This window comes from Phodopus roborovskii, unplaced genomic scaffold (genome assembly GCF_943737965.1).
Source record: "Phodopus roborovskii unplaced genomic scaffold, PHOROB, whole genome shotgun sequence".
Lineage (NCBI taxonomy): Eukaryota > Metazoa > Chordata > Mammalia > Rodentia > Cricetidae > Phodopus > Phodopus roborovskii.
Window position 1 is genome coordinate 1 of NW_026126367.1, and position 9,612 is coordinate 9,612.

Below are 9,612 nucleotides of genomic sequence, written 5' to 3' on the forward strand. Positions count from 1 at the left end.
CATCTCAGAAGGACAGTTTTTCAAGTCCAGACTTCATATCTACTAAATGTGTGCAGTGACTGGCATATGACCTATGTACTCAATGGTTTGCAGTGGCAGGCTCAGTGGTGAAAGGCAGAGCTGTGACCAGTCCTGACTGGGCGATGGTGGCTGCCCATCCATCTGTGACCCACTGGTGACCGTGCAGCTCTCTGGCCTAGGAGTTGATAAAAGTATTGGAACAAGGGAAGACATGCTGGCAATGATGGAATGGGATGAGACCCTCCTGCCATCTGAAAACTATCAGCTGATTGACCACGCCTCACCTGAAAGTTCTCAAGTATGCGGGAGGGCGTCACAGACTTGGGGATGACCACCACATCCCTCTGGATGTGGAACCGAATCAGAACCTGTAGAGGACGAAGGAGAGGCATGTGTCCATTTTCCTACAGGAGCACCTCCTTCGGGGTGAAATGACAACTAAGTAGATCCCTATGGCTTTACAACAATTAATACTAACCAGGCACCTACCTCAGTATCAGGAGGGACATTTACCAGTTCCCTTCCTATGTCCCTCGATTCAGAAACAACACGCTATGATTTTCCTAGTTAGGAATGAGGAGGATGGCCTGTTGTAGGCTGAGACCCTATACAATTGGAACCTGAACCCAAAACCTGAGAGCTTGGCAGGAAGCTGATGGACAGAGGCCGTCCTTGCTTCACCGATACTGGAATTAGTTTCCGGAACTTCCAATGGGCTCATTATCCCCCTTTGTCCCTCTCCAAGGGATTAAAAGCAAGCAACAGTTAAATACATGACTACAATAAATTGGCTTGTGGTTAAAAGAAAAAAAAAAAAAACACTTCATGTTACCTGAGCTACTGTTTTCTTGTGCTTTGCAGCAATCTCCTTGATCTTGGGAATCTCCAGTACTACAGGGTCGTCTGGCTTGGCACTAGAGGAAGAAATATGACTGGAGTGAAAACCACCATGGACAGCTCCATGTCAGTGAGCAGCATCGTCAGCGAGTATCGGTTCCAGCTCAGAGTCAAGGTGGGCATTGCAGGCTTTTCCTCTGCAGGGCAGGTGGGGTGACTGCAAATTTTGTGTCTTTCCCTGGGTTCATGCATAGGCTCTAGAGTTTTAGCCCCATGGCTGGATGGCAGAAAGTGGAGTATTCCAGGGGACCAGACACAGTAACATTTTTACTGTCTCAATTAGGTTGCCAGACACATTGCCATTGATAACGTTTTGCCTCCTGCCTTGAAAATGTATACTAATAGTGATAAGTTGTGAAATGCTAATTTTAAGTGATAAAAGAAGGAGCCACCGCTCTGAGGCCTTACTAAGGTCTGTCTGGAGAGCCCAGGGGGCTGTAAGCTGTGATGCCAATGCCCTTGGAGTGACAGTACTGGATCAGTTTCTCCTGGGTTAGGTATGGGTGACACTCGATCTGCAAGAGAAAACACCTCCATCCGTCATGGGAAGTAGGCCTGCTTTCTGAGTGGCTCAAAAGAACTCTTCCACACAAGAAAACACAAACAAACAAAGGCCAAACACAAATCATTGACAGACTACGCGAATTGGACCCAATCTGCCTCCCATCTGCTTGCGCATCCTGAACACAGACCTCAGAGACGAGGCTCAGTAGAGAGTATGGACATTGCCTCCCAAGGTGAGGCAGTCCCAGAGCGGGGGCCTTCACCTAAGCCAACTTACCTGGTTAACCGCTGGCTTATGCTTGAGTCCGGGCTTGTTCAGGAGCCTTTCGATCTGCAGGTGGTTGAAGTTGGAGACACCCAGGGCTCTCACCAGCCCCTCGTCCACCAGTTCCTCCATGCCCTGTCACAGGAAGGGATACTGGTTAGATGGTTGTAGGAGGATACAGGGATGCTGGTTTGGCTGAGTCCTTGGATACCAGGAATGGCTCCTGCATGGCAAGGTTAAGTGAAGGACTAAAGGGAATTTCCAGCTAGACTGTGGTGTACTCCCTGGCTGGTTCTAGCCCTTCTAGCCCTCCCCAGATCAGTGTAAGTAACCAAGAAAGGAAAGTGGAGGTTTTATTTGCTATCTGCTCTTAGGCCAGAGTGACTGAAACAGAGTGACATGGGTTATCCAGGAAATGGCCCACGATGTGAGGAAAGGAATGATGGCTATTTTATATTGTGGTGTTAGGGACTGAGTTGGTGGCCCCTCCTGTGTTAGAGAAGTGTCTGCCCACTGAGCTGCATCTCTAGTTTCTATACCCTTTTCACTTTTCGATTTTGGGGTAGGCTCTCTCTAAGTTAGACAGGCTGGCCTTGAACTTACTCCGCAGTCCAGGCAGGATTTGATCATCCTGCCTTAGCCTCTAACATAGCTAGCTGTGATTACAAGTGCGCAGTAAGGAAACCTTGCAGATAAATGGGCCGTGACATCCAGTCTAGACATGGGTGGCCTGACGTCTGTACCACTGGCGATTTGTCCAACCCTGTTGCATCAACCTGAGGATCTAGGGTTTCTTTATTACCTAAATACAACAAGCTTGTTTTAAACTTCTCAAAGCTAATTATCTGATCTGAAACACATTAAACGTGAATTTTCAATCCCTTCAGTCTAAGTTCTTGTTTATATTCTGTTTCCAGAATGGAAACATATACAGTGTGTTACTTCCTGCTTGGGGTTCTAACAGCCCCGTTCATGTACTAGGGTTTCAGTCCCTGAGCCATCAGCCTCAGGGCTACGCTACCACGGCTTGTTTGACAGTTCAGATAGCACAGGGATGAGGAGGGTAAGGATGAGATTCTCTGATCCCAGGGGACTGTTAAATTGGGCCTGAGAACAAAACAACATGAAGGAAGGTAGTGAAAACATGAACAGGTTGGGGGAAGGAGGAGCAAGGGCTTAGAGGCAGGGACAAGCAAGGTGTGCTCAGCTGACACATGGTGTCTCGTCTTTGGCTGCTCCTTGCACCTTCTGAAGGCGATAAAGGAAATGGATGTGTGGGTTTCACCCCCTGGCTTCTCAAGATTTCCCGGAACTCTTCCTGGAGATTTAGTAGACAGAGTTGAAGACCACAGCATGCATGGGTGAGGACAGATTTTACTAGTCATGCATGGATGAGGACAGATTTTACTAGTCAGGGCAGCTGAATATTGATGAGACAAGAAAGTCCAGTGGGCAGGGAGGTACGGTGAATGGTCTTCTGTGTCCTGGGTCAAGTTTGGGTAGGTTGTATGGCCCATCTTGCCCTCCTTACACTCATTTATTACTCTTCCCCTCTTTTGGATTCTGTTCCCCGAGGTTTGTACTTTATCCCTGGAACCTGCTTGCTAGAAGGAATCAACCTACTTCTGTCCTCTGACTTTCCAAGTACCTCTGCACACACATTAAAGGGGCGGGGGACATGGGAGAATAATGGTCCTGAAGTTGTATACAAAGCACTAGAGTCTTTTCACACCAGCATGAAGTCTCAAGGTGACCTGACAGAAGACATTAGCTCCGAACACCCTTGAAACAAGTTAAAACCTACCTCCCAGGCATCCAAGAATGTGGATTTACTCATGAGAGGTTTGCCTTTACTATCTGTGGGGAATATCTCATTCCCAGCCTGTAAATAAAAAACAAAAAGCTCACTGGAATCTGCATTTAGATACCTGTGAAGAGATGTCTCAGGACAGTGCATTAGGAAATGCCCATGTCTGCATAGCATTTGCTCAAACTCTGGAACACTCACATAAAAACAGTAACCCTCAATCAATTTCTGTACCAATCTACCATGGGATGTGAGCCCCCTATTTCTGGCCTCCAGATCCATTAGTATATTATAAAAGTCATCATTATCACCTTAGAAATTAACCAGTATAAACTTGGAGGAATTTTAATTTCAAAGTTGCTAGACAAAAGTTCTATCAGGAGAGTATGGTTATCTGGGAGAAATGAGGAGTCAGCTTTTGACTTTGACTTCGCCACCTTCAGAAGGCTTGAGTGTTGGAGACCATGCCACTGTCACTGTAGCTGTTCATGAGGGCACATCCCTCCAACTCTTGGAAGCAGAGCCCTAGACACTGTAGAGCGCTTCTTTGGGGTAGACTGCCTAACTGCCATTACCACCATATTGTGGAGGTCTCTCCCCTGGCATATTTTGATTTACAGGGACTTATGCAAGAGTATCCCAAGACATCTTACCCAGGGCACTCCTGAGCATGGAGTCAACAGGGAGATGACTGCAATCTATCTGAGCTAGCAGAAATTGCTGTTTCTTCAAACACAGTTGCATAAAACCCAGCATGAGGCTGAGCAAGTACCACCTGTTGCCCCAGTCTCCACTCCACACCAGGCTCTTTTTCCCCCCTCTGCTCTGCTCAAGATCTTCTGGGAACTAGAGAGATGGCTCAGCAGGAAAAAAAAAAAAGAGTACGTATTGCTCTTGCAGAGGACCTGGGTTGGGTTCCCAGCACCCACATGGTGGTTTACAACCATCCATAGCTCCAGGACTCAGGGACCTGGTGCACATACATACATGTAGCCAAAGCACCCATGCCCAGAAAATCAATAAATAAAAAAGATCTCCTACTTGGTCCCTGCCAAGTGTCACAGTCTTGGCTCAATAGTTGTTTTTGTGGCAACTCCCAGAAAGTAGAGATGAGGCAAAGAGCAGCTCTAACCTGGAACCCCTGTGGCCAGTGAACTAGATACAGGTCCAGATAGTCCAGTTTCAGATCCGAGAGGGTTTTCTGGAAGCATTTCTTCACCAGGCTTTTCTCAAAGAAGGTGGGCCACAGCTGTAGGGTGTGATAAGAGGGCATTAGGAATTTGGAGGTGGTTGGCCTGGGCAGTCTATGGGGCCTCTGGCAGTGGGACCAGTATTTATCCCTGGTGCACGAATGGACTTTGCGAGCCCGTTCCCCATGGAGGGATACTGTCTCAGCCTAGATACATGAGGGAGGGCCTAGGCCCTGCCCCCAAATGATGTGACACACTTTGATGATCCAGAATGTGAGGTCTCATTCTCCCTGAGAGTGGATGGGAGTGGGATGGGGGGATTGTTGGGGGAATGGTAAAATGGGAAGGATTGGTATGTAAAATAAGGTACTTTTTAATTTAAATAAAAATTAATTTTTTTTTTAAAAAAAGGGGGAATTTGGAGGAAAGGGCCACACACACCACAGTCACTCTTCCCCTTTCGTGGTTTCTAAATCCTGGGACAGGTCATTCACTTACAATGAAATTAGCTAGAAATGCAATCCAGTGGTGAATGAAAAATAAATAAATAAGAAAGAAAGCAAGCAAAGGACGGACTACTCTTAGGTATGATGGAGGAGGAAGTTTATTGTAGATAAAAGGGAAAGAATAGATAGAGGAGGGACATCTGAGAGAGAGTGGACATGACCAGGCTGAGCTGGGCACTGGGAGGAGGGTGAAGGAAGAGGAGGAAGGAGGCGCAGCAGCCTGGAGACCAAAGGTTCAAATAGGGGCAGGTAACCAAAATGTCTGCATTATATGGGAAGAGCCTCTGGGGCAAGGGCAGCCCAGCCCCTGGGCTGGAGAGTTCAGGAGTAGAGGACAGGGTGTGCCAGCCATACTCTGTAACAGGTAGGGCCTGAAGGATATGGGGAGAACCTGGAGCCCAAGTCCCCTGTGCTCTGTGAAACAGTCACTCCAGCTGTCCGTTCCTCGTGTGAAACTGAACAAATAGGTCACCAGCTCTCATCAAGTCAAGACCGTTTCCTAAGTCTTCCATGCCCTTGGTATTCTCTTTGTTTCTTTGGTCGTTTAACACAGTTGGCCGGCCACTGACTAAAATTTTGTCTTCCTGTGCTATGCCTTTCCTTGGCTCTCACATCTCAGAGGGCAGGAGTTTTTGGGTGGTTCTTAAAATTCAAGCATTAGGATGCCATTAGGTGCAGCGGGCCCTTTTAGTATTTACTTCCTTATCCCCAGGCTGGTGAGGCCCCGTGAAGAGTGACAATGAGTATATACAGGTGTGACCACTCCAACAGCGGGCGTGTCTGTGTGTGAAAGTCTGTATAGAGATAGTATAAGACAGAGGGGAAAGGGTTAGGAGTCAAGCAGGTGCAGAGGAACAGCTGATAAGCTCTTGAAGCTGGCCACACACAGCTTTCGCCTGCTTTGAAGTCCTGCCCGCCAAGCTGGCCATCGAGCCTTCGTACTTTGCTGACGATGAAGAGGTCCTCCCGCTTCACAGTCCTGTCTCTGATCTTCTCTTGGATGGCTTCCCCTACTTCACTCTCATTCTGATAGGCGTAGGCACAGTCAATGTGGCGATAACCAGCATCGATGGCGGCCTTCACAGCTTCCTTGACTTTGCCTGGTGGAGACTGAAAGACAATGGAAAAGACAGATAGTCCCAAGGCCCGTTGCCTCTTAGAGGGTCCACATAGTCCATATTCTCAAATCCACACCCTTGCTGGGGTCTTAATTCCAAGTGGGCATTTCATTTTTAGGTTACCATACAAGTGATGGGTTTCATCACTCTCTTAATACACATGTCATTGTAATGATTATCACCCATGTCCTATTCCAGTTAACTGTTAGTTGTCTGCTAATCCAGACTGATCTCCAGTTTCTGAGAGTGATGGATGGCTCCCCTTGCAACTTGTTGAAGGCCAGGCTGAAAACTACATTCTGAAGGGACCAAGAAGGATTTTCAGACTCCAGACTGTTCGAAGGACCTCAAAATAGTCATTGCAAACTAGTCTGCTCTGCCATGATACAGTATACGGCTGAGCAGATTGCTCAGCTTCTAAAAACCTCGACAACAAATTACAACAACAGTATTGGGCCTGCCTCTTGAGACGTTTGTGTTGTTTGTTTGCCATAAGACTGAACTTTTTAGCATATCACCTAGCACTTAGTAAGGCTGGGTTGATGTAACCAATACTTACTTAATGCTTCAGAAAAGGAACAGATAGGAAACTTTATAATATTCAATTTCCCACCACTGATAAGAAAAAGAAGACAAAGGGAGAAAAGGGAACATTAGAAATATCACTTTCTGATCTAACCTAGCCAAGCCAGACACTGGCAGAGGAAAACAAGCACTGGGCACTCACGCAGTGTTGGGTGCCTGTAATCCCACCACGAGAGGCACGGAGGCAGAGGGTAATGACTCTGAGGCCAGATTGGGGCACACTGCCCTCTCATTCAAAACAAAGCATCATCCTGCTGGATGTGGGGGCCCATGTTTGTAACCTTAACATTTGGGAGGTAGAGGAATCAGGAGTTCAAGGCCAGTCTTTGCCACGTAATGAGTTGGGCCCAACTTGGGCCACATAAGACTCTCAAACAATAAAAATAGCACCGATCAAAAAATCTGAAAATTCTTTGTAAGTATCAGACTTTGAGATGCACATAAAGGAGAGATCAGTTATACCATCACGGGTATAGCCAGAAACTCAAAAGCACTGGGGTCCAGGTTCAAAGCCCCACCCCTCCTGCATGTTCACTGATAGGCAGAGTCCTACAGCTGCACCATCTTACAGACAGAGGTTTCTATCCCACTAGCTGCTCCCAGACAATCACACAGAAACTTATTACTAATTATAAATCTGGGCTGATAGTTGAGACTTTTTTACAGCCAGCTCTTGCAACTTGAATTAAGCCATTTCAATTCTTCCTCCCAGCATTCTCTCTGCCCCTAAACCTGCCTAGCCATTGGCCACTCATTTTTTTTTTAATTAACAATGAAAGGAACCCATCCTTACCATGAACAGAAGGATTATTCCACAGCACCATCTCCTCCCTTTGAAAACAACTCCCTCACAATATTTACAACGCTTGTGAAATTCTGAATGTTCATCTCTTCTAAATTTATTCAGGGCAAGTAGATTCCCTGGAGGTTCGTGATTATTTGTTACCGTGATGGAATGTGAAATTTGTAATTTATTTGCAAGTCTTGCTGTTCTAGGGGGAGATTTCAATCTAGCACCAAACCAAAGAGGGATCTGTGTGAAGAAGAAAACAGAAACAGAGGAGGAGGACTGGAGATAAGTCTGAGTCAGGAGAGAAGGGTTCCCAAATAGCTCATGATCCAGGGATGAAGGTTTATATCTATAATCCCAGCATCCAAAAAGCTGAGGCAGGAGGGTTACCCCAAGTTTCTTTGGGGCCAGTTTAGGTTACAGGATGAAACCCTGTCTCGAGAAATCAAACTCTAAATTAAAAACAGCTCCTGTAAACTGAGCTGGCTATTGTAGTGTTATCACTAAGGGCGAAGTCAGAAGGGAGCAGCTACAAGATGTCAGCCTTGTCCCAAGAGAGGCTGAGAAACTGACTTCACTGGACACTGGGATGGGTCATGGAACAACTTGCCAGGAGAGATTAACACAGTCAGGACAGAACCTGAGCTGATGCCCCTCCTGGCCCAGGCTCTGTAGTCCTCAGGCTGCTCAGATTTTACTGTGTCAGGGAGTCACATGGAGTCTTGGAGAAGAGTAGGTTCCGGTTCAGTAGCCTGGGCTGGGGTTTGAGACTGCCTATCCCCAAGCCCCCAACCACTGGGATGCCTGCATAGAGTCTTGTATTATGAGCAGTTCAGAACTCTCTCCTCTCTGTCACTCAGCCAGTAACAATCCAACAGAGAGCCTCTGTGTCCCAAGGAAAAGATCTCTGAGAAAATATCTACCCCGAAAACCATTTTCTTCCCAAAGTATAGTACCAGCTTGAAGCCTGATAGTTGCCAGCCAATTCTGGGAAAGGCTCAAAGTTCTAAGAGGAAATTTGCAATCCAAATAAGCTCCAAATGAAAGAATTGGGTGACAGCTCTGGGCTTCCAGACCCAACACAGATGCTATGCAATGAAGGGGAACATGCCAAGCCCACCCCCAAGACCATGCACTCACCTTCCAGGTGCCCAGGCCCACAATGGGCATCTTGGCTTTGGTACTGAGCTCCACAAACGTAGCCATGGCTCCTGCAGAGACTTTTCTGAGAGAGAGCAGATGAATGCCTGCCTGCTGGGGGAGGTTTTATGTCCTGGATAAGGAGGCGGGCTCTTACTGCACTGGCAAGTAGCCAGTATTGGAGCATTAGAACAGGAAGGCCATTTCAATTTTTAAAGGACTGACTGGTGTGAACAAAGGTAAAACTCCTCACAGTTCAAAGTATCCTTGGTGGAAAATGCCTGATTTAGTGTGGGAGTGTATCTCAGAGGTTTGTGAACCTAAGTAACAAGGGTAAAAGGTTCACCCAAATAAATAAATGGGAAGTTTATTTGCAAAGAGATATTGCCATGGGAGTGGATATAACTCTAGTGAACTGAGTGGGTATTCAAGCAGTTTGAGGCAAGGGAAAATGTCAAGGCAAACTGAGACATCTTAACATAACTATTTTGAAACAACTGTGGTTGGCCACAGAATAATAAACAAGGGGCTATAAACTGGCATATGACCTAGTAAAAAGGTCTTTCTTGGTTTGTGTGTGTTCTTTCTTTTCTTTCTTTCTTTCTTTTTTTTTTTTTTTTTTTTTTTTTTTTTTTTTTTTTATTTATGTAAGGTCATGGTAGCCTTTGTGTCAGGATGTGGTTCTGCAAATGTCAGTGATCTAATTTGTATTCATGCAATTCTGCCTGATTGTGAGCAAAATTTTCTGTGAGCAAAAATTGGGAATCCATCTATCTCAAGACCACTCTT

At 46.3% G+C, this 9,612-nt stretch overlaps 1 protein-coding gene across 1 annotated transcript; it reads right to left on the reverse strand.

Annotated features, from left to right (window-relative positions):
• Positions 1-305: 305 nt before the first annotated feature.
• LOC127218706 (aldo-keto reductase family 1 member B7-like) lies at positions 306-8,989 on the reverse strand (the record flags this gene model as incomplete). Its single annotated transcript, XM_051179710.1, has 8 exons — positions 8,824-8,989; positions 6,133-6,300; positions 4,627-4,743; positions 3,492-3,569; positions 1,700-1,822; positions 1,327-1,433; positions 854-935; positions 306-389 (listed from the first exon to the last, which is right to left on the reverse strand). Coding segments are annotated over exons 1-8 (825 nt in total), but the record flags the coding sequence as incomplete, so codon positions are not given.
• Between the last annotated feature and the right edge of the window lie 623 nt (positions 8,990-9,612).